Consider the following 23,528-nt stretch of genomic DNA (forward strand, 5'->3'; position numbering starts at 1 on the left):
GTCTAGAGTAAGAGCTTAAGTGGAAATAAGGATCAAGTAGCAATGAAGGCTAGGTGTGGGGTATTTAATAGAGTATATTTTAGTCCATTTTATCATTATGTTCTTGATGTTTATTTACATCTTTTCTACTTAATTTTATGGTTTTAATCATGTTTTGCAGATATTAAGTGTAAAGAGACAATCTGGAGAAAATGCTCTTAAAACTGCCAAAAAGTTCCAAATATGGAAAGTGCCAAAAAAGGAAAGTTTTCAAATAAAGAAAGTTTTCAAATAAGGAAAGTGCAGAAGCAAAAGCAAATAAGGAAAGCTCAGTCAGAAGATTATTTGAAATTCAAATCGCAGATCTTTCTTTCCTTGGTCAAAGATGTGCACACACTGCAGCAGTCATATCTTCCTATTTAGGCAGCAAGATCTCATGAAGACACACTTGCCTCTTCTACATTCAGCATTCAAAATTCAAACGAAGGCTCCACCTAAAAAGGAAAAGACTGGACAGATTCATTTTCCCTTCTGCATTCAATGACCGCGCACCACTTTCCCTTTGAAGAGCAAGCACACGCCTCTTTCCTTCTGAATAATTTTGGAACGCGATTCTTTCCTTTTCAGCACCTTGGGCAGCCTCTCAACTACTTGGGCAGTAAGTATGACCTAGGACAGCACTTTCAACTATAAAAAGACACATAAGGAGCCTCCACACAACTTTTACACTCCCCTTAGGAGACACCTACGGGATTCACATCTCTTCTTCTACCTTTCTTCTTTTCTTTTATTTTTGGTTTTTGTTTCAGCCATGAGAGGCTGAAATCTTTTATTCTAGTTGAAGATTAGGTGATGCTTTAGTTGTTTTATGGATTGGGAGACTTGATCAAACATTGTTTATCTTTTGTTATTCAATATTCATACAATCTCATGCTTAATTCCATTGTTGCTTTGTTGTTTTGATCAATATGGCCAATTGATTCTTGATTGCAAGGTAATAATATGTTAGTTTGGGTGATTTAAGTCCGTAATTGCTTGGATTATTCAAACATAAGAACACTTGGTGTAAAAACCAAGGAAATTATATGATCTAGCAACATCTCATGCGTTAGAGTAGTTAGGATTGGATCTCTCTCTTTCTTCATGCAATTAACAATTGTTTGATGCCTAAGGCCCAAGGACGTTCCTTGGCAATTTGTTAATTAGTAATTAATTAGAGGACGTTCCCTAATTGGTTTAATCATAAGGAGAGACATGGTGGTGAGAAACATCTTCCATCTCCATAACTAATCTATTGAATCAATCAAAAGAAACTAAGTGTCAATGATCAATCCCAACAATTGAAGTGGATCCAATTCTTCAACTAGAGCTTTTTTATTATTTATTTCTCTTTTATTTTATTATTCGCTTATTTTAATTGCTTGCAGTAATTTCTTAATCAAATCAATCTCAAACCCCCCATTTTACTTTTACTGCAATTTATTTTTATTTCGCTTTCAGTTTATCTCGTTTTCAGTTTTATCTCGTTTTAGTTTATTTTGCTTTCCGTTTATTTCTCTTCTAGTTTTATCTCGTTTCAGTTTATGTCGTTTTCAGTTTTCTTCTTTTTCAGTTTATTTTTGTTTCAGTTTATTTTATTGGTCTTGATAAGGAAAATATGTAAGTTCTCAATTCCCTGTGGATTCGATCCTTTCACCACTATCTGCAGTTGTAAAATTGTTGATAATCGAAAATGTTATTTTTGACCAGCTTCGACAACCGCGAGTCAATGACTTTGAGGTGGTAACCAGCATTAGGTATCTAGGCATGAAATTCCCAACAGAGGCAGGGGTAGGAGTAGTTCGAGGGCGTCAGGAGGAAGCAAGGGCGGTATACATGGCCATGGTGGCAGAACCGAGCTAGGCAGATGAGAGAATCAACTCAGAGGTCATGGAGGTCAGAGATGAGAAGAAAGAAGACATGACAAAACCTGTCAGGGAGCTGGAAACCTTCCCTTTGTCAGAGGGAGAGGTAGACAAAGTTTTCAGCCTCAACGCCAGCCTGATTGAAGAACAGAAAACGGCAGCAATGGCTCTAATCCGAGGCCATGCCTCAAGCTTCGCTTAGAAGCCATCTGATATGCCAGGAATAGACCCTAATGTGATGACCCACAAGCTGAACGTTCTCCCCAGGGCAAAACATGTAGAGCAAAAGAAAAGAGTAGTTGGGAAAGAAAAGCAGCAGGCCACCAAGGAGGATGTGCAGAAATTAGAAGAAGCAGGATTCATTAGGGAGGTCATGTACCCACAATGGTTAGCAAATCCTGTACTAGTGAAAAAAGCCAATGGCAAGTATAGTATGTGTATAGACTTTACGATCTGAACCAGGCTTGTCCCAAAGATTGTTATCCCCTCCCTAATATTAATAAAATGGTCGATTCCACGGCCGATTTTGATTATATGTCGTCCCTTGATGCAATGTATGGTTATCACCAAATCCCAATGGACAGGTCGGATGAGGAAAAAACCTCATTCATAACAGAGGATGCGACTTATTGTTGTAGAGCTATGCCCTTTGGGTTGAAAAATGCAAGAGCGACATATCATAGGCTGATGAATAAAATTTTCAAGGGGTAGATAGGAAGGAATGTGGAGGTATATGTAGACGATATGGTAGTAAAGAGTTAAACCTTCCAGCAGCACTTGGTAGACCTGAAAGAAGTGTTTGGGATACTAGAACAGTGCAGAATGAGGTTGAACCCGGCTAAGTGCGCTTTCTTCATCAGAGGTGGAAAATTCCTAGGATACATGGTCAGCGGAAAGGGTATTGAGCCAAATCCAGAGGAAGCCATACTAAAGATGCTCGAGCCGACCCGCATGAGAGATGTGCAGAGGCTCGCAGGCAGAGTGGTAGCACTTAACCGGTTCATGTCAAAATCAGCAGAGAGGTGCTTACCATTCTTCACGAAGCTGAGAAAAGTCCCAAACTTTAAATGGACTGAGGACTGCCAACAAGCTTTCAGAAATCTTAAGCAATATCTCAGTTCGCCACACGTGCTCAGTAGTCCCATAGCTGGGGAAGAGCTCCTTATCTACTTGGCAGCCTCAGAACAAGCCATAAGTGCCGTGCTGGTAAGGGAAGAAGGAGGGGAGTAGAAACCATTATTTTACGTCAGTAAGGTGCTCAGAGACGCCGAGGTCAGATATTTAAACATAGAGAAGTTGGCATATGCCCTGTTACTTGCACTGAGGAAATTCAGGGTATACCTAGAGAGCCATTAAGGGGTGGTAATGACAGATCAACCCTTGAAGAAGATCCTCCACAGACCAGAGGCATCAAGACGGATGCTAGCTTGGTTTGTGGAAATTAGTCCATATTGCCTAGAGTACCGACCTCGAACAACCATCAAAGCCCAAGCTCTTGCTGACTTCTTAGCAAAATGCTGCTTCAACGAAGAACAAATGGAACTTGGTAACAAGCCCTCAAGCGTAACAGAGGAAAGAAATGAGGGGCAGTCCTCACGAGAGTTCAGCTGGAGATTATACGTAGATGAAGCGTCTAGTGCTGGAGGTAGTGGTACAGGAATAATGTTGAAAGGACCTGAAAGGTTCAAAGTTTGTTATGCCCTGCGGTTTGAGTTTGCTGCTTCCAATAACGTAGCAGAGTATGAAGCCTTAATAAATGGGATGCTGATAGCGATGGAAGTAGGGGCGACCGACCTTGCAATAAACAGTCACTCCCAGCTGGTGGTCAATCAGGTAACGAGAGCATACCAAGCAAGAGATCCCACTATGCAAAAGTATTAGGCAAAGGTAAAAGCTGTAGAGGCTGAGTTCGGCGAGCAGGGAGTCACAGTGCAGTATCAAAGAATACCAGAGAAGAGAATGAGGAAGCAGACCTGCTCAACCGTTTGTCTAAAGAAGAATTGGAACAACTTTCAGATGAGGTGTACATATAGCACATCAGCATCCCTGCTTATGAGAGGCCCGCTGCAATAATGGAGATTGAGGAAAAGGAGAACTGGATGACCCCACTCCCTAAAGATAAAGTCGAGGCAAAGAAAATTGTAGCTCGAGCTGGCAATTACCAAGCAGTAAGGGGAACCCTGTACAGAAGGGGGAAGTCCAGCCTATGGCTCCGATGTGTAGGCCTAGAAGAGGCAACCAGGGTTATGGAAGAGATTCATCAAGGAATGTGCGGAGCTCATGAAGGAGCAGGGACGTTGGCAAACAAAATTTTCAGGCAGGGATACTATTGGCCCACAGTTAAGAAGGAGATAGGAATTTGTCAGAATATGTGACGTGTGCCAGAGGTTCGCAAACGCAATCAACGTTCCAGCCACCTCTCAATCCAGCATATCCAGCCCGTGGCTGTTCTCACAATGGGGTATAGATATCCTGGGACCTTTTCCCAAGACCACAGGATAGAAGAAGTTCGTAGTAGTGGCTGTGGAATATTTTTCAAAGTGGCCAGAAGTTGAGGCAGTTCCTACTATCACAATAAGGAAAATGATAGACTTCGTTTGGGGAAACATCATCTGCAGATTTAGGATACCGAGGGTGCTTATATCAGATAATGGCAAGCAGTTCAACTGCAAGACCTTTAAGGAGTTCACAAGAAAGGAAAAAGAATAGGTACTTGAAGACCTTAGTGAGGTAAGTGACTGGTCTCGGAAAATGACCCCCGGCACCACAAAATTGACTGAGATGATGAAGCGACAATAAGGCCAAAGAGCCTGAATCTTGCGCAAGACCTCAGTGAGGTAGGTGACCGGTCTTAAAAAATGACCCCCGGCACCACAAAACCGGCTGAGATGATGAAGCGACAGTAAGGCCAAAGAGCCTGAATCTTGCACAAGACCTTAGTGAGGTAGGTGACCGGTCTCAGAAAATGACCTCCAGCACCATAAAACCGGCTGAGATGATAAAGCGACAGTAAGGCCAAAGAGCCTGAATCTTGCGCAAGACCTCAGTGAGGTAGGTGACCGGTCTCGAAAAATGACCATCGGCACCACAAAACTGGCTGAGATGATGAAGCGACAGTAAGGCCAAAGAGCCTGAATCTTGCGCAAGACCTCAGTGAGGTAGGTGATCGGTCTCGGAAAATGACCTCCGGCACCACAAAACCGGCTGAGATGATGAAGCGACAGTAAGGCCAAAGAGCCTGAATCTTGCGCAAGACCTCAATGAGACAGGTGACCGGTCTCGGAAAATGACCCCCGGCACCACAAAACCGGCTGAAATGATAAAGCGACAGTAAGGCCAAAGAGCCTGAATCTTGCGCAAGCCCTCAGTGAGGTAGGTGACCGGTCTCGGAAAATGACCCTCGGCACCACAAAACCGGCTGAGACGACGAAGTGGCAGTAAGGTCACAAAGCCCCCACACAAGGCTGAAAGGTCCAGAAACGACAAAGCAAGCTTGAAAAGGCTAAGTAGCAAGCAAAGTAATACGAGACTGAGCTAAAAGGAAAGCAGAGGTCGGCTAATGGAAACAATGGAGGCCGAGCTAGCCTCAGCGCAAAACTAAAAAAGGCCACCTCAAGAAGCAAAAATCACCCACTCCATAGCTCAACCAAACAGACGAACTTGCCATTCAGCTCGAACCATTCCATAATGAACGAAGTACTCAAACAAAGTACGAAAGATAACAGCTGAGTGTGCGGTCTAGACCTAGAGGATTGCTAAAGAGGGGCATGGAAAAGGGATTAGATGCGCTGAGTTCACAACAGAGACAAAGATTAAAAATTGCCTAAGGTATGAAACCTGTTTTAACTGGCTTATCCCTATAAATGTTATATATATATAACCGAGCTCAGCTTAAAGCTAAGCCCTAGATTAGGCCAATTCGATTAACAAAGTCATAAAAGAAGAAGTTTAACCAGTTACTCAGAGTTAAGTAAGTTAAGGGTGTGTTGAGAGCGCATATTGTCAAAAGTCTTCTTTACTATTATGAATTAGGAGAACTTTATAAGTCCAGTAGAAGAAAAAGACTCCGACTCAACGAGAGATAGGTAGATCGACAAAGCTAATGAAGCAATTTGAGTAAAAACAATCTAAGTATAAAGAAAAGAATAAGCCATAGACAAATTTCATCCATCACCAAGACACATGTTCTCAGATCGTCATAAAAACTTAGACAGTAGAGGAAAAGGACAGAGAAAAAAGAGGAAAGACAACACAAGCATAAGAGATAAATCAGTAGTCTTCATTTATTCACTCATCAACGATTACATCCGGCAAAATAATACTAAGAGGCTTGACCTCAGTAATTACATTATCATCTATACTAAGTATCTGGCTGTCCCCTGGGAGTCTGGTATCCCCTGCGAGTGACCCGGCAACATCACCCTCAACCTGAGGTCCCGAAGGACCATCACCCTCTTCTCGAGGTCCAGTTGGCAAAGAAGGAGCGCCCTTAGGTAAGGGATTATCGTCCTCCCCATAGCGCACCTCCTCCTCATTGGAATCTACTTCAAGAGCTTGGAGTCGAGCTAATGGGGTGGAAGGGGCATCCCTAGCCTCTTTCAGACCCTAGTTGAACCCAGAGGCGAACATGCGGAAAGCTTTGCGCCATATCTCATTTTTCATCGTATCAAAAGCTTTGAACTCCGCAAGTCGCGCCTCACAGGTGTCCTCAATCTTGGCCTTCAGCTTAGGAGAGTCCTTGTAACATTGAAGATGATCTTCACAGGCTCGCCTGATTTCAGTTTGTAACTCCGAAGAGTCCTTATATTCTTGCAGACATCTTTGGCAAGCTTGATCGATCTCAGCTTTTTGCTCAGCAGAGCCCTTGTACTCTTGCAAGCACCCCTCATATGCCAACTGGACCTTGTCCTCAGTGAGTTAGCGTCCTCAAGCAGAGCAGAGCACCTCCCCTCCAAGGCCTTAACCTCTTGGTAGAGCTGCTGATTCTGAAGTTTTGATTCCTCTACAGCCAAGGCTAGACCTTTCAGATCCTCGGTGCGTTTGCTAAGCTCCTGCTCAAGAATGACAACCCGAGCTAGGGCCTCTTCCCTCTGGGATATTACCGTCTCGAAATGGGCATGGGCATCATCACGATTTGCTCTGGCTGCCTCACATTCGCTCCAGGCCTCATCCCTCTGAGCCACAGCTTCATCTCTCTCTTGCCGGGCTTCCTCCAGAGAGAACAGCTACGCCAAAACTTCATCGCGACGAGACTCTGCTGCAGCTTTCCTCTCGTCAGCCCTCCTAACAGCATCCTGTGTCCAAGTTAACTTCTCTTTAAGGGTCTTTAGATGACCGTGAGCTGTGGCGAGCTGACCCCTGGCATCGCTTGTTGCTGCAAGATTTTCCTCATGGCGGGCCTCCTCAATTTGGTAGTCCATCGAGCTCTAGAGTGACTGGTCACGAGCGTCGATCTCCATAAAGACACCTATCACCTAGCAGAAAGAAGAGACAACAAAATTAGAAAACAACGAAAACAAAAAACAAACTGAAAAAGAGAAAATAGCTCACCATGAGGAGCATCTCCCTGACTGTGTCCCCTAGCTCCCTTCGAGTCCGGGAGCGAAAAGCCATCTGCTCCCGAGTAGAGCAGGCTAAAAGGCCGATGAGAACAAGTAAGCGTGGATCTGAAGCATCAGTGACCCCACTGAACATCCTCTCCTATAATAGCTCAGCAACAATGCCTGTGGGGGACTGAAGAGTGATTTCATCAGCATTCAAAATCTCATTGTCTGGGGCAGAGTACAACGGCTCCACACACGTCTTTTCCTTCTCGACAGGAGGGAGAGCTGGAGTAGGCTGCTTAGACATGCGAGCCTTCTTTGGGGCTTGAGCCGTAGCAGGAACCTCTAAGGGAGGAGCTCGCTTGCTAGTGGCCTCCTTAACAACGATACCACTTATAGTCGAGGTCTTTTTTGAGTGAGAAGCAGCTGAAATGGCTTTGGCCTTTGCCTTGTCCTCAGAGATACCCTGGCCAGCTAGGATGACCTCTGCCCCACCCTCGGAAGCACCTTCGACAGCTGGGACGACCTCGGCCCCACCCCCAGGGGCACCCTCAATGGCTGAGTGGACCTCGGTGCTTTCCTGGAGAATGCCTCCAGTAACAGAAGTGACCTCATCCTTTCCCCGCAAGGCGTCCTCAGTGGATTCCTCGATGACGATGAGTTCCCGAGACGTCGGGATTGAGGCCGGCTTAGATTTTGGAGCTGTGGGAGACTTGGAAGAGGAGTGAGATCGGCTATGATTAGAGGCCTTGGAAGCTCCCGAGTGACGACCCTTGGAGCCCGGTGCTAAAGAACTAGAAGAGGTTGGAGCAGAAGGAATGGCTCGACCAGTGGATCGGGGAGAGATGTCTCGGTGACCTCCCGAGTCGTATCAACCACTGACAATCCGGCTCGAAAGGCGTCCAGAGCAGCCCTCATGCTCTCCCCAAGCAAGACGAAATTCTTCGGGGGCTTGATCTTCTCCATGTGGAGTTTGGAAGCTACAAAGAAACAAAAATCAAACAAGTTAGACACACACCCAATAAAAGATGGAAATAAGGGACCGACATCCTTGCAATCCTGGAGACTAGACACAAACATACACTTCTCAACATCATACTTTCGTTCAACAGAAGTCAGTCTGAGAAGGCCGATATGCTCAGAGAGGGTCAGCTGAGGAAGGTCATTGCAGCCTGAGAGCACATCCCTCTAGGGGAGATCCACCTGCCAGGACAGTCCCGGACCTCCCTTTAGCTCTACCACGGTGAACCCCTCTGCCCAGGCCTTGATAGAATCCTTGTGCCCCGAGAAGATAGACAATACTCCTCAAGGAGCAAAATAATAAAAACACTGGCTCGCACGGACCAGACGAAAAAAGGTGAAAAACAGACGAGCTGTGGGGGGTGAAACTCCAGCTTAGACAGACAGACTCGAAAGAGCACATGAAGAGAATCGAGTTGGGCATACAGGGAGTTATTCCGAAATACCGAAAAACCTCGATAAAGAATGGAGAGAAAGGAAAGGTTAAGTCAAACTCGCGCTGTTTGACAAAGAAGACTAGATTACAGTCCCTCTGAGGATCAATGAGACCAGAGGGAAGAGGATCGGAAAGAACGATCCTCTCATTGCGATGAGGAGCCCTAATCCGAAACAGAGGGGTATCCAAATACTCTCGAGAAAAGAGGGTCGCGAGGGAGGAAGAGGTGACACTAGACTCTAGGTTCAGTACATCAGGAAGTTTAGGACCTTCCATGGCAGAACAGAATACATACCTTGAAGATGATTTCGTAGGAAAACATGAACAAACGAGGTGCACAGAGAGCAAGTGGAGAAGAAGAGTTCTGTAAAAATTTGGGGGTTTTTGAATTTTAAAAAAGTAAAGCAAGGAAGAGACGTTTTGATGGGAACCGTCCTTGAACCGCGTGGTCACAAAGAGTTCTAGGAATTTACCCCCTCATCATTCATGCAATAACTGTTGAGAAGGTAAAGGGGCAATTGATGACCACTGGACTTCACCATCTCAGTATGAGGCCGGGCCTCAAAAAGCAGTGCTGGCCCAAAACCCATGAAGCCTCCCTGACAGACCGGTCCAACATCTTCGGCCCCGATTCAGGCTCACAGAGTAGATTGAGTCAGTCACGAACCCAGGTCCACCCACTACAGGCTCAGTCCGGTGACGTGTCGTGGGGAGGGACAGTAAGCGCAGTCACTTCGCAGCTCTGCCCCCACGCGTGCCAGGAGAAATTAAATGGCCGCCTGGCATGGAGAAGACGTCTGACGCTTTCCTACGTATGGACATACATGACAGAGGTAGGTGGCACTGTAGCAGAGAAGCTGTTACGCGTCACTAGCAGACAAATGGAAAAAAATAAAAAGAGAGGAACACCCTCCTCTCAGAACAAACTTACATAACCATTGTAAAACCTATTCTCTAAATTTCAGAACATCAATATTTATAAATTATTTAAAAATATATCTGTAAAGAAAATTAATTCAAATTAATATTATAATCAAATAGAAAGTTTTAGTTATTATAAAAACTTTTAGTACGAAATTTAGTTAATCATAATAAAAAAAAATAAATTAGAATAAATTAAAATCATCCTAAAAATAAGTTGCAGAAATTAGTTGCAGCTATTTGCGTGATTTAAATTATCATAAAATCTTATCAAATGGCTTTTTTTTTTTCCCGATTATTTTCCCATTGTTCTACTTGACTTTGGAGGTGTCATCTCTCCATTGGATTTTGCTGGCTACTTATTAAGTCCTACACTGAGATATTGGAAAGAAAAAATTATTATTTTCTATGAAGTAACAAAATAGAAAAATTTACAAATTTAACCTAAAAAATTAATATATGTTCGCATAAAAAATAAAAAATTTTATTATAAATAATAATAAAAAAGTAAATTAGATAATGTTGAAATAAATATTATCATCTAATGTTTTATATTTAAATTTTATAATGTTAAATAAAATTTATAAGTTTTATACAAAATTATTTTAAGTGGTTTCGGAAAAGTAATTTATTATCTCATACAATTATATTTTATAAAAATTTATTATTTTTCGTGAAATAAAAAATTAAAAATCTTATAAATTGAATGGAAAAGTAATTTTTGTTGGTGTAAATAAAAGAATTGCATAATTTCTTTACAAATACTAATAAAAAGATGAAATTATTCTATGGGAATCAAATTGTGGTCTAATATTTTATGTTTACATATTATATTTTTAATTAAAATTTACAACTTTTATAAAATACTTTTAACTGATTATAGAAAACTTAATTATTTAACATAATTTAATAATTTATATAACTAAACTTTGTAAAAGATTTATTATTTTTCATGAAATAACGAATTACAAAAATTTTCAAATTTTATGAAGAATAATAGTTATTTATATAAATAAAAAATGCATAATTTTATTATAAATATTAAATTATATTACGGTGAAACAAAATAGTCATATAATATTTTATATTTAAATCTTATAATTTTAATTAAAATGTATATAGTTTATAAAAAATTTATCAAATTTTGTAAATATCTATTAGTTTCCATGAAATAATAAATTACAAAAACTTAATTTTAATTTGTAGTAATAAATGTATGCATTATTTAAAATAAAATGAAAAATTATGTATATATGCATTTATCTAAGATTGCAAACTTTGGTTTTGGTTGTAGTGAAAAGCATCATCAAACAGTATCAAATTTAATTGGTTATCCCAATTTCAAAGCCAAAGCAACTTTGTGATATATATATATATATAAGAAGGAAAAGGCTAAGCAAACGCAATGAAAATGCACTCTTCTTCTTCTTCTTCTTCTTCATTTTTTTTCCTGATTAAGGCAAAGATTTGTACGTGAAAGTAAAAACTCTCTCATGTTCTTTGCATACATATTTTAATCGCATCATGCACTCTCTATTCGTATTCGTATTCCCTCCTCTCTTTCTCCCCAATTCAACTTCGTTCATCAAAATATACTACTTCCTCAACCTTATGGCTTCATTCCTCCTTTGTTCCTTTTTCTCTCTGGTTGAATAAAAACAAAAATAATCAAAGTTGAGTGGAGTAAAAGTCCCAACACAAAACCTTCATTTTCCTTCCATCAGCTAAATTTGTTAGCCATTCTTGCAACAGATGAATATGTACCAACACAAGCAGTCAGCACTCCCACACCAATGGTGACTATGCAAGCTGCAATCTGATTAAACAATATTAACATTAATTTGAAAATGAATATTATTATTTGAAAATAATGATTAATTGGAATGAGGTCAAGAATTTCAACCTGCAATTTAGTTAATCTTTCATGGAGTAAGCAGAGATAACATGTACATGGGAAGATAACAGCCTGCCATAAAATGAACACCAGAGAAATTATTCCTCTTCAGTAGTACCAATGAAGATTGAATAGAGAACTTACAACAATCATTGCAAGTGAAGATCCAATAAATGCCATCACAAAACCTGTATCCTCATTGATAAAAGTAGGTAAGGTTCCAAACAGAAACTAAAAATTAATGCATATTGAAATATATGAAACTTCTTACCAAAGTATGGAAATGTCTGTGCCACAATTAAAGTTGAAACTACTAAAGTTGTTCTGATGATTAGTGATACACTGTAAGATCTAAGTCTACCTGAAGGCATGAGTTCCTCTAAACTCATTGCCACAGGTGCTATTGTCAAGGCATACTTTGTCATCGGGTTCACAACCTGCAAATCCACAGGCACAAATTCTTGAATATGGCATCACATACCGAGTGAAATATTATTCTTTTCTATTTGGATTACAAACAATTCCATTTAATAAATATGGACTTAAGGGGAAATTTTTCCGTAAAAAAGAAAATGTGTATCTTATCATACCGCTGTCCAGACTGCAAGCTTAGAAGCCGTAAGCTGTACAGGCATATTTAATGTGAACTGGGATTTGATGGAGTCACCAAATATCAAAAACCCACTTATTGCTACTGCAGTGTACATAAACCAACAAAAAGTGAAGCTGCAACAATGGTGAAACTACATTAGTAAAGCAACACAGTAAGTTTTTGCAGTTGTGGATAGATGAACACAAAGTTCCTAAGACAGAGGGAGAAAACAGTCAAATTTTGATACCACATGCAAGTGATATGATGTGATCCATCTAGTATTCTCATGAATGAAATACATTGCATATATCTACATAATTGTTTTCAACCTATTTTAAAATGAACAAATGAATAGGCAAAGAAATTTATTGTTTTCACCTGATAATTAGAACTAATGTAAAGCTTGATGGCTCTTTCATGGAGGAGTATATGTTTGGAAAAACAGCATGGCCAGCGAAGCCATAACCATAAATACCAACTGCAAAAGGTAGATTTGAAAGGTCTAGGGCTACTCCAGTTTGATGAAATCCAACTTCGTTCACCACCCCAACCCATAACAAGCAGACAACCATCAAAATTGATGCACCTACTCCTCCAACTGCAGATAATGGCTTCAAGTATCAGCAGGAGTAGCTTGAAAGTGGTTTTTTCTATTAGGAAAAAATTGAACAGAAATGAAAGTAGATAAAAGTAAGAAAAGGGAGGCTATGTAACCTGAAAGGTAAGACAGCAAACTAAGGTCACGAAGCCAAACAGTTGGAAGAACAACAATAGTTGCTATGAAGGCAAAGATTTGATGAGAATCAAGTTGTTCTCCAGAAAAACTCATGAATGTGTCTGGGAATAAGGTTGACAAGTTATCGCTCATCATAATTATATATTCCACACAAGCTGCCTATAGGCCAAAGCTATTCACCTTTTAGCACAGTGAAAACAAGTCCAGAACACAAGAATTGAGATTAACAAACAGTGAAAAATTTGTTGCACTTACATATAATTCAAAATACAACAATGTCTGCAAATGAACAAAACCCGGTTGTCAATTATATGATAAAATAAGAAAATTTTCTTTATATGTTGAAACAAAGATAACAGTTGGATGCAATATATTAGTATTTGACTTACAGATATCAGTAGGCGACCAGCCACTCCAAAAGCAGCCTGCCCAATATCAGGATAAGTTCTGAGTCCAGGTGAGCTTTCTAAACATTTCTTCAGTAGTGCACCAGTATAGCAACAGACAATACCAAAGAGCAAGAGAATTGAGAGACTCAACCATCCACCTTCCTTAACTGCATAAGGTGTTGTAAGGAGTCCTATGCCACATAGAATATTTATTCCTTAAAAGAAGAAATAGAAAAAAGTCAGAAATAAGCCAATATGTCTTCCTAGGTATTGTAATAAGTGATTACTCAGACCTTAACTTGATTGGGAGACATTATAGCGTCTTATGTTTTAACATTTCTAATAATTTTGTTTGAGAACCACCCTACTCCCTTAGTCTTAGGTATTTGGATATCTTATATCCTCCAAATTGACCATTCTGAAGCCCCTCTTTTCTTTCACAAGAAAAATCCTATAAATTTACATTTCTAATTCATTTAAAATTAATATATCCATTATAGTAAATAAATTATATAGAATTGTTTATTGATTATTTTTTAAGAATTTGGTTCTCTGATATATATCCCAGTCCAAGGAGAGACCCATCTTTAAACGTTCAAAATTTCCTCTACTTCAGACATATGACAACAAAGGGATGGTACATCTCCATAGTACATCTAGAGGGCTTTTTGCCCAACAAGAGTAAAAAAATTAAAAAAAAAAATTCTTAAAAAAATATTTAATATAAGATTGCTATAAAATGTATTAATATATATTAAAAATTAAGAAAACTAAAGTTAAAAATTCAAAATTTACTTATTTTTTATGATTAATAGTAAATGTTAGAAAATATATATTTTATTAATAAAATAAAAATTTAAAAATTGAAATATTTATTATTTAAAAAATATAAATTAAGTTAAAAATTTTATTAAAATTTTTAAGGATTACAATGTAAATCAGCTTTATATATATATATATATACACGTGCGGTAAGGTATATATATATATTTTTTAATTTGTTTATTTGTCAGAATAGTGCACTTTATAGATGTGGTAGTTGAATTTTTTTTTTTTTTTTTAAAAAAAAAATTCTTCTATAGCTGTAGTAAGTGGTAAACTGGCCTTGATCTAAAAAATAATTTTTCTGAATAAAGTTTAAATTCTTTTTTATTTGGTAAAAAAGCACGCATCTAGATACCCAATACTTTTTATAGAAGTGCCATTAATTCCTTCATAATTTTTTTTTTTTTTTCAACTGACTACCAGACTTTTATTTATTGCGCTTCTTGAGAAAAGCTTTGAAGAAAGTAATATTAATTTGTGTTGTTTTCCCTTCATAAACTATATTCTAGAAGGCTCACTTAATTTCAAAAAAATTATATCCAAATGAACAAAATAAATCATGAAGCATCCAATAGAATATCTGTGATCAATGTCAAATCATTTGGACTTAGAATTAGGTTGTTCTATTGAAGCTTAATGAGATGTTTCTTCCTTCAAAACAGGACCAATACTTTGCAGAGTAACTAAACCGGGAGCTAAAAAGTATTAAAGTTTTTACCATTTAGAACTGCCTGCGCAAAAGAGCTTTCCTTATGTGGAGGTGGTAATTCCTCAACGGAAGAAAATCGGAAATGATATGATCCACTTAATTTAAATGGGAGTGTAGAGGTAGGAACTTCCTCATTGTCTAAACTTCGCTGCGATATGAGAGGTTTACTTAGGGAAGAAGCAGAGTCAGAACCTTGGCCTATCTTGCAAAGTGAACTCAAGGAATTGGTTATGCCTGCCACATTACTCCCTTTTGAAAAGCTAATCGAAGGAGTACCGAGCATGTCTATCGACCCCCTGCATATTTTCAAAAACAATGAAGCCATTGCATAGATTGAATTAGCAATTCATCCTCCTTAGTATCCAAACAAATCCACTAATGGTTTTAGGCCATTTACTTGCTCTTTTAAGAGAATCAAGCATTGCAAGTATATTGTCATTTGTCATCCCAAATTGAAAGTAACAAGTATGAGGATTGAGTTCGGGTTCATTGAGGAGGATTAATAAATCTCTATAAGGAGAACCAGACGAACAAACAAAAATTAGAGTTCATTTCTGTCAAAAAAAAAAAAGAATGCAATATAGGTAATCATAAACCAATTTCTAGGTATGGACCACTTCACCTTTTCAAGCTAATTAAAGAAAGACATTCCACGCAAAAACCAAAATGCTCAAGTAGTTTAAGCCCAAAATTCAAACCTGAGGTTAAATAACAACTATCAAATCAAATCCCCATAGTTCTTAAAGAAAAAATCTCTACAGTTGGACAAAATTAATTATTTATTTTCTTTTTTTCAGATCAAAATGTCCTACATTTTATAAAATTAAATTCTCTAATTAACCTTGATAGAAGTCTTTTTTTTTATCGCTAAATTAGACTAATTTTATGAACTTATTATCCCGAGTCGGAATAAGTAGGTCCATTTCTCTTTTGCTTACCTCTATAAAGAGAAGATGGAATTTTTTAAGCTTTTAGCATACTGAGCCCAGCAAAATATTCTTCAATTTATTTTTACCTTAAATTTTATACCATTTAAAGTATGCAAGTTTAACTGTTCATACAATTTAGTACTTTTAATTTAATTATTTTACTTGATTTTTACAAAAAAGAACTTGTAATTTAATTTACCCTATCAATAAACTAAGCTAATGGAGTTAATGTGCTTAAACTTGGATCTCCCATTCATCATTTCGTGCAATAACAAATGCTACATTGAACATTATGAATTATAATTCCTAGAAAAGAGATTAATTGACGTTATCTGAGAAAAAAAGGGGGAAAAGGGTACTAAAATTTGTAAGGATACCTGTAGCTCTGAGGCCATGAAGGAATAGCAGCCTCAATACTATTATTTGAGTTGTGTGCAGGAGAAGAGTAATCGGATTCTGTATCGTAATGACTTTCGCAAGCCCTTTCTGCTTGGTTTTCTTCATCGTCTGTTTGGAATTCATCTCCACGATCACGACCTAGATCCTCATCTCGCTTCATTGTTTCCTCTTTTATTTTTGCCTTGTTAATTACCATAAAAACAAGATTAACAAAATCACAAAGCAAGGAACAGCGTCGCTTATTCTTCTTCTTCTTCTTCTTCTTCTTCTCTCCGATTTCATTACTGTTTGGAACGAGGCAAAATGTTGAGAACTGCAGCAATTGAGGAGGCCTGAGACACAAAAGGCTACTTTCTTGTGTAATTGCACAATTGTCAGTGTAATTTGCGGTTTTTACGGGCAGATTTTGAATCAACGACCCTGAACACCTCTATTTATAGCAAAGTGTATTGCATAATCCAGGAATGGTCCTCCATTGTTCCAATCATTTTGGTCTGGTAATTTAGTCTCCCCTCTCCTTCAAAGCCCTATCCATCAATGTATGAGTTATTGTTTAAGATTAACAGAATTCTGCGTTATCTGCAGCTTCTGTAATTTGGGTTTCTCAGTTCTCTGCTTAAACAGGTTTGGTCTTCATCCATGAGTGACATCAAAGAAAAACTCTTTGGGAAGTGGAAATGAAATCAAACTCAAACAACATGCATACAACGCCTGTGAAGATAATCTTAAACAAATCATGAAGAGAGAGAGAGAGAGAGAGAGAGCAAAGATTAATATTACAACATATCACAATGTTGGGGTTTATTTGTTTTTGATACTTTCATGTTTCTTAATTCTTATAACATGACAGGTCTCATGTTAGACAAATGAATTCAAAAATTAAAATTTTCGGAGGGGTTGGTGATTGTTTTATGTGATAAGATTCTAATAGTAATTCGATTTGAATTGAATAAACAAGACCTATCATGTTAATAGCACAGCAAACTTGTGAGGATCCCAATTCTGAGTTTATTTGTCAATTTGGTTGAGCTTGCCAAGACCATTGCAACGAGGACAAACGATCTGGGCCTGGTCTTTCCGAGCAGCATTAGCCCTCAGAGCTGCTCCTGACTTCCTAATGAAACCCGCTCCATCACATTCAGGACACCTGCGACGAGCAATTCGGCGTCAAAAGACACTCTTTAGAATCAAGGAAACAGACGAAGAAGCAAAATGCCCAATAAATTTCACATTTAATTAGCTTTGCAAGGACTATTAAACTGGAATTAGGACAATTAGATAGAGTGAGTGAATTACAGGTCCTTGCGAGAGAAAACGATGGGGAAGGCAGTTCCAAGTAGAGCCACAGCAGCTGCACCGGCAATTAGATAGGTAGTGCCATCAGCTGATACATCTCCAACTGCTGCAACAACCGTCAACGACCTCTTCTTCTTCTGGTGGCTCCAAGTACATGAACCTGCAAGTCTTGGTACAGAACAAATGCCAGTGCTCGGAACTGCACATCTCTTGGGTGAATTTCCGGCAAAACAACTCTGCGCAGGAGCTAAAGTTGCCATCTTTGACAACTTGAAGATTTCCCGCTCCAAATTCAAGACAAGTTGCTTAAATTAGCTCCAGAAACGGAGATATAAAAAGCTGGCAGAAGCTTGATGGCATTGCTTGGATCAGGAAAGAGTATATGGATTTAGTTGTTACTAATTGGATAAGGCCACGTCAGAGCTGGAGATTCATGTGGTTTAATGGATAAGGGTGGCCCCATTCCCATATCTTCAATGAACCAATGAAGCCAAGTTAAGCTTTTGCTATCCGTATTTCGTTTACAACAACTCGCAGTGAAAAGCTTACGCATATCTGAGAATTGTAGACTTCTAAAGTTATATAACCACATCCAAAATACTGATGCTGCCACCCAGGTGACGAGAATAAGACAAGTTTCTGTAACTCTAGAGGTTCCAGGTAATTTTAGCAGTGCACTGTTTAATCTCCTCGACAGAACAGGATATGGGCACACCAACAAGACAAAAAAAAGATAAAAAGAGAAACTAATTCTCGAACTTTTTGCCAATTTAGAGGTGAGAGATTTTTTATCTATGAATTAGGAGTTGAAGGAAAAATATTTGGGGGTTTGGGGGTTGATTACCGTGTGGCAATGGGAGACCGTACCTAGCGCCTATTTGAGTAGCGCTAGGTTGTGCCGCCTGTTAAGATCGAGAACTTGAACTCTCCCTAACAACTGGATTTTGAGTTGCAAAGCCGAAATCTCCAGAATAAGGGGCTGTAGAAAATAATTCAGGAAAATCTAAAGAAAACAAGTTAAGTCGGCTTGAGGGATCATCCGGTGATTGTCGGGAGAATGCAAAAAAAAGACTCTAATAGAGTATGTGTTTGCACAGGAGAGAAGAAGTCAAACGACGTGCTAGCCATGTCTTCCCCTCCAGTCTGATCGTAATTGCAAGGAGTAGGAGCAAATGACTAAAAAGGCATAAAAGAAGGCCCTAGTGCCCATCCTGTATACTGACCCTGATAATCATCTCCATAAGTGGGCATGTGTGAAGATTGGTCCAATTATGTATATGAGCTGTATGGATGGAATGCAATCGGTGATGATATCTACATTACACCAGGGTCTGGCATAGGCTATAGAATCTCCGTCTCCCTTGATGGCCTGATAGTGTGGCAACAATATCGTGGAGGGTTCCTCGAGGAGGAGGGCCCGTAATGTACATCATCTGGAAGTGGTTGGGAAGGTGGCCGGCTGTGGAGGTGGTATTTAGGAAATGCGATCAAACATACAAAGTGCATAAAACATTGAATTTAATGCATTTTCAATCTTGTCTATTGTCGGGTGACAAACTTGACTCGCCCATAAGCGGCAGTTCTCCAGACCATCCTCCTGTAAAATATATTTATTAAGATATCAATCCCAAAAGTTAAGTATTGTAATTATTTTTATAATTAATAAAGAAATACAATGCTATCACAGCGCCAATTGATGCACCATTTTAAAACACCCATCGATGTGCAATCATTCTATACCATTCCATGTACTGTGAATGGTAATGTAAAGGTTAGATCAGAGTATTGTTGCCGACAATCCGTCGGTGCCTTGATTCCTAGAGCGCTATCTAATGTTGGTTTTTGGTCATTCAGTTTGTGGTCGAAGGTGTTTATTTTATTGCATGTATATCATTTGTTTGACGTGGTAGTTGTGGAATGGATTGAGATAATCCAAACTATCGCAACACTCTGTCAGGTTGATGCCACTCTACAACATGAAAACAAATAAGTGGCACAACCGATCACTATATTTGTCTACTCTGTAAACAGTAATCTGGCATAGCGTCCACCACATCATTAGAGTATGGCTCCCATATAAACTGTGTAGATAAGATAATGTAAAAGGTTAAAATTATATATTTTGAATTGACATATAATTAAAAGGTTAAGAATAATGATATCTTCGGCTTCCATGCGGTCAAAGTTGGTACATAAGTTACACTAGCACATGCGTTGTAACTTCGATAATAGTTCTAGATTACTCCACCTATACGATGTATAGTTTAGAATTAGTAATAAGATGTTGGATTTGATGCTATAGTTATAAAATAAAACTGTACTACAATAGGGTATAGTACATACCGACTGCCTATCAGTGTATCTGGAATTGGATCTATCTGAGAGATGGTCGGTGCAATTGTTTTTATTTTATCCCATGCCCAAATCTGTAAAATGTACAGTGCGCTGCCCATTTGCTGCACCTGTGGTGATGTAGCTCTGCATAGCTCTTTATAAAGCCAAGCAAGGCAGGCTGCACCCCAGCTACATTGACCACAAGTGTTGAAATTAACTAATAGTGGTAGAAATATTAGATTGACCCTGTGAGCAGACCTATTTACGAATAGCGATCCACCTATTAGCCATAATAGGAAAGCCCTAGCATGCCTTTGAATAGTAACATCATCGACGTAATCTGGAATACGGTCAAAGTTATCCCTCAACCAGGTCAGTGCAACTGTATTTTTCTTCATAACATCGCGATCCGGGACAACCCCTAGCAAATCTTGACATCATAATTGCCAAAGCTGTCTTGTAGTCTTAGTAACAGCATTACCATCAATAGGCAATCCAGATATCAGTCCCATATCTTGAAGCGTAATAGTACACTCCATGGGGTAACATAAAAGTATATGTCTCTAGTCTCCATCTCTCAACCAAAGCCGTAATGAGGTGGTGATCTAAGTGGAAGAAGCCTAGTCGAATAGCTCCATAAAATCCACTAGTATGGAGATATGGGATGAGCTTGTTATCGATATCTTGACCATGTAATATGCCAGAGGATCATCGACATGTGATTACACCAGCCTCTTGTGGCTCATCCCACATGACTTGGGACCTATGAGATGGCTAAAAATGTAGCATTGAAGTATCACGTGGTCTTGGGTTGATGAAAACTCTACTGTCATGTGAGCCCTCTATTCCTGCAAAGAGTTATTAGAACTGTCAATTCACGTGGCAATTATTTTCTTTGCTGCACATGATGAAGAAATAACAGAAATGAAAAAATAATGTGAATTCACATGGTAATTATTGCTTTTGGTGCAAGTGATAAACACAGAAAATGGGAGTGAACTGCTTAGTCATATGGCAATTATTTCTTTTGGTGCAAGTGATAAAGAAAGTAGATGTAAGTAAAATGGTAAGTCACATGACAAATATTACATTTACTGCAAGTGACAAAGACAATAGATGGAAGTGAAATGTTAATTCACATGGCAATTATTTCTTTTGGTGCAAGTGATAAAGACAGAAGATTTAAGTGAACTAGTAAGTCACATGGCAAATATTACTTTTATTGCAGGTGACAAAGACAATAGATGGAAGTGAACTGTTAAGTCACATGGTAAATGTTACTTTTAGTGCAAGTGAAAAAATTTTCTATATATACTGAACTATGCAGTTGTTAAGGATAGAGACACAAATACTATGGATGGTAGTTCTTCACATCATAGGAATGGTCGACTATGGATGCTGCCTATATTTAGTGACGACTATATTAGGGTGAGACAAACTGATAGGCGAGAGTATTACGCCGGGCTACGTCGTGAATGGGCTTATCGCGTTGAGGAGTCGCATAACCTTGTCATTGATTCTCGTCAACTTAATGCCCCAATTGTCAAGCGTCGTTCTATAACAATGACAAGGAACAACATCTGCACATATGAGATTGCGTTAATGAGGATCCATGAAGAGAATAATCGGCTGATGATACACAGAAGTAGATATTATATGCTACGTCTTGCTAATGAACAACCACATGCTAATGGTCACTCGCTGTCGGAAGTAAAGATACTTAATGTAATATCATCTCCTACATATGCCTAAGATATTGATATATCCAATAAGGAGTAATGTTATGTTGTAATACCACTTTTCAATAGAAATAAGCACTTATTCATAGTAGTAACGTTGTAATGCCACTAAACATAACTATTTTATAAAAGTAGTAACTCTGACACAAATATTTAAAGTTACATGTAATGGTCAGCGTACATAATTATCGTGGCTAATCCTCATCAGACATATCAATATCTAATGTACAATCGCTTGATAACATTATATTACAGTACATTTGATATTGATTTAAATTTCCATCCTCCAAAAATTCATTTGCTTGTGTCTTAAAAAATTTCTTATTTAATCTAATAGCTATTCTATTGTTCTCCTCACGAATACAATAAAATGCACAACGATAATTATTTAATATTCGTCGTTATAGCTTTACGGTATGGACACTTAATTCCATATTGAATAGATTCCTCTCGTAGAGATTCGGATTGGCATAGACGAAATGTCCATTCGCTTTGCATTATATTATATACATGGTCACTATTATGCATCCAAGGGTTTAAAGGATACACAAATTCATCATCCAGTAACCAACTTCTACCAGTTGCTCGGAAAATATCACGTGGTATGTAATTAATCATGATATGCGTACAAAAATAAATAGCCAGATCATTGTCATTATGTTAACATATTATAGAACATGATCAATGCATGCATAAATTTCAACAGCATTTTGGTAGACAATGCAACAGATATTTCATAAAATCACCATAATCATGGTCACTATAGTCAGATAGATCATTATCATGTACGTTGAAATTGCTTGAATACGATAACTAGCTGTCGTCATATACACTTGGAAATTCACTTTTTCAGCATAAAATCTATCCAGCCTCATTTCTATAACCCTAATCTCCTTGAGAAGGTGATTCTTAAGCTTCTTAACTTCTTCATTTGTATTGTGAGCCATGTCTGCCGATATAGCCTTTGGAATTGGCAACTCATGATAGCCACAGTAAGCTTCCAATTCGCATCGAATCTCCCACAAAGCGTTGCCAATCATGTTGAGGAGCAATTGTCGTATGTTCAAAATCAAAAAGTTTTTTGGAATGATGTCCAATAAATATATGGTTAGTAAAGTATTGTTTCAAACAAGTATAAATTAGTTGATTAGTAAAACATCGCTTGTGAGCATACCATGAATAACCATTGGGATCAATATATTTGTCCATTAGAGTGTTATGACTATTATATTTTCCCTTTCCTCTGCTTGATTGACGTGCTGATGCCTCATGAAGATTTTTATAGGAAGACATTTTCTAGATGTAATAGGCATATGATAGAATGGTTAAATATAATATACAAACAAGGAATCATAATACATCTAAGATATTTGCAAAAATTAAGCCATGTGAAATCATAAATTTCTATTCATACTACATGTCTTTTTATTGTGATCCGATTGGTCACATATTGAACAATGATTTTTTTTAGGAATATTAACTTTGGAAACCCTCCAATCCATTTCATTTTGGATTCTAGACGACTTTGGTCGCCCTTTTTTCCTAATTCGGTACTTTTTTAGAATTAATGGTACTTCATAGTCTGCAGGCCAATAGTTTGAATTACCCAATGGAGTGAACATGTGTTCGTAACATTTGATTGTCCTTCCAAAGTGTAGTAGCTATCAACAAATTGCTCATAAACCACAGACCTTGACATGCATGCTACTATGGCATGTGAACATGGGATGCGCATCTCTTGAAATTTACCGCAAATGCAAATCCCTTCTATAAGCTTAACCACTTGTTTTTACCTTGATTTTGCACTTCGGACTTCGACAACTAATTCATCACGATTAAATGTTGTAACACGATGGCCATTTGCTGATTATGCATTCTTCTAT

At 38.4% G+C, this 23,528-nt stretch overlaps 2 protein-coding genes across 5 annotated transcripts; both read right to left on the reverse strand.

Annotated features, from left to right (window-relative positions):
• Positions 1-11,209: 11,209 nt before the first annotated feature.
• Positions 11,210-16,659, reverse strand: LOC110621149 (amino acid transporter AVT1D). 4 transcript variants are annotated; one of them, XM_021765268.2, is made up of 11 exons: positions 16,255-16,659; positions 14,958-15,244; positions 13,415-13,629; positions 13,281-13,304; positions 13,004-13,184; positions 12,668-12,887; positions 12,288-12,423; positions 11,969-12,134; positions 11,842-11,885; positions 11,707-11,769; positions 11,210-11,612 (listed from the first exon to the last, which is right to left on the reverse strand). In XM_021765268.2, exons 1-11 carry the CDS (start codon positions 16,470-16,472, stop codon positions 11,604-11,606), a joined length of 1,563 nt encoding a protein of 520 aa, XP_021620960.1. In that variant the 5' UTR covers positions 16,473-16,659; the 3' UTR covers positions 11,210-11,603. The 4 variants fall into 4 exon arrangements, with proteins under 4 accessions (XP_021620960.1, XP_021620959.1, XP_043815182.1 ...); XM_021765267.2 differs by having other exon boundaries at positions 11,210-11,619; XM_043959247.1 differs by lacking the exon at positions 11,842-11,885.
• A 376-nt stretch (positions 16,660-17,035) lies between these two features.
• On the reverse strand, positions 17,036-17,981 carry LOC110621150. Its single transcript, XM_021765269.2, has 2 exons — positions 17,573-17,981; positions 17,036-17,423 (listed from the first exon to the last, which is right to left on the reverse strand). The coding sequence occupies exons 1-2, from the start codon at positions 17,830-17,832 to the stop codon at positions 17,285-17,287; spliced, it is 399 nt and encodes a 132-aa protein (XP_021620961.1). The 5' UTR covers positions 17,833-17,981; the 3' UTR covers positions 17,036-17,284.
• Positions 17,982-23,528: the final 5,547 nt, after the last annotated feature.

This window comes from Manihot esculenta, chromosome 8 (genome assembly GCF_001659605.2).
Source record: "Manihot esculenta cultivar AM560-2 chromosome 8, M.esculenta_v8, whole genome shotgun sequence".
Classification (NCBI taxonomy): Eukaryota; Viridiplantae; Streptophyta; class Magnoliopsida; order Malpighiales; family Euphorbiaceae; genus Manihot; species Manihot esculenta.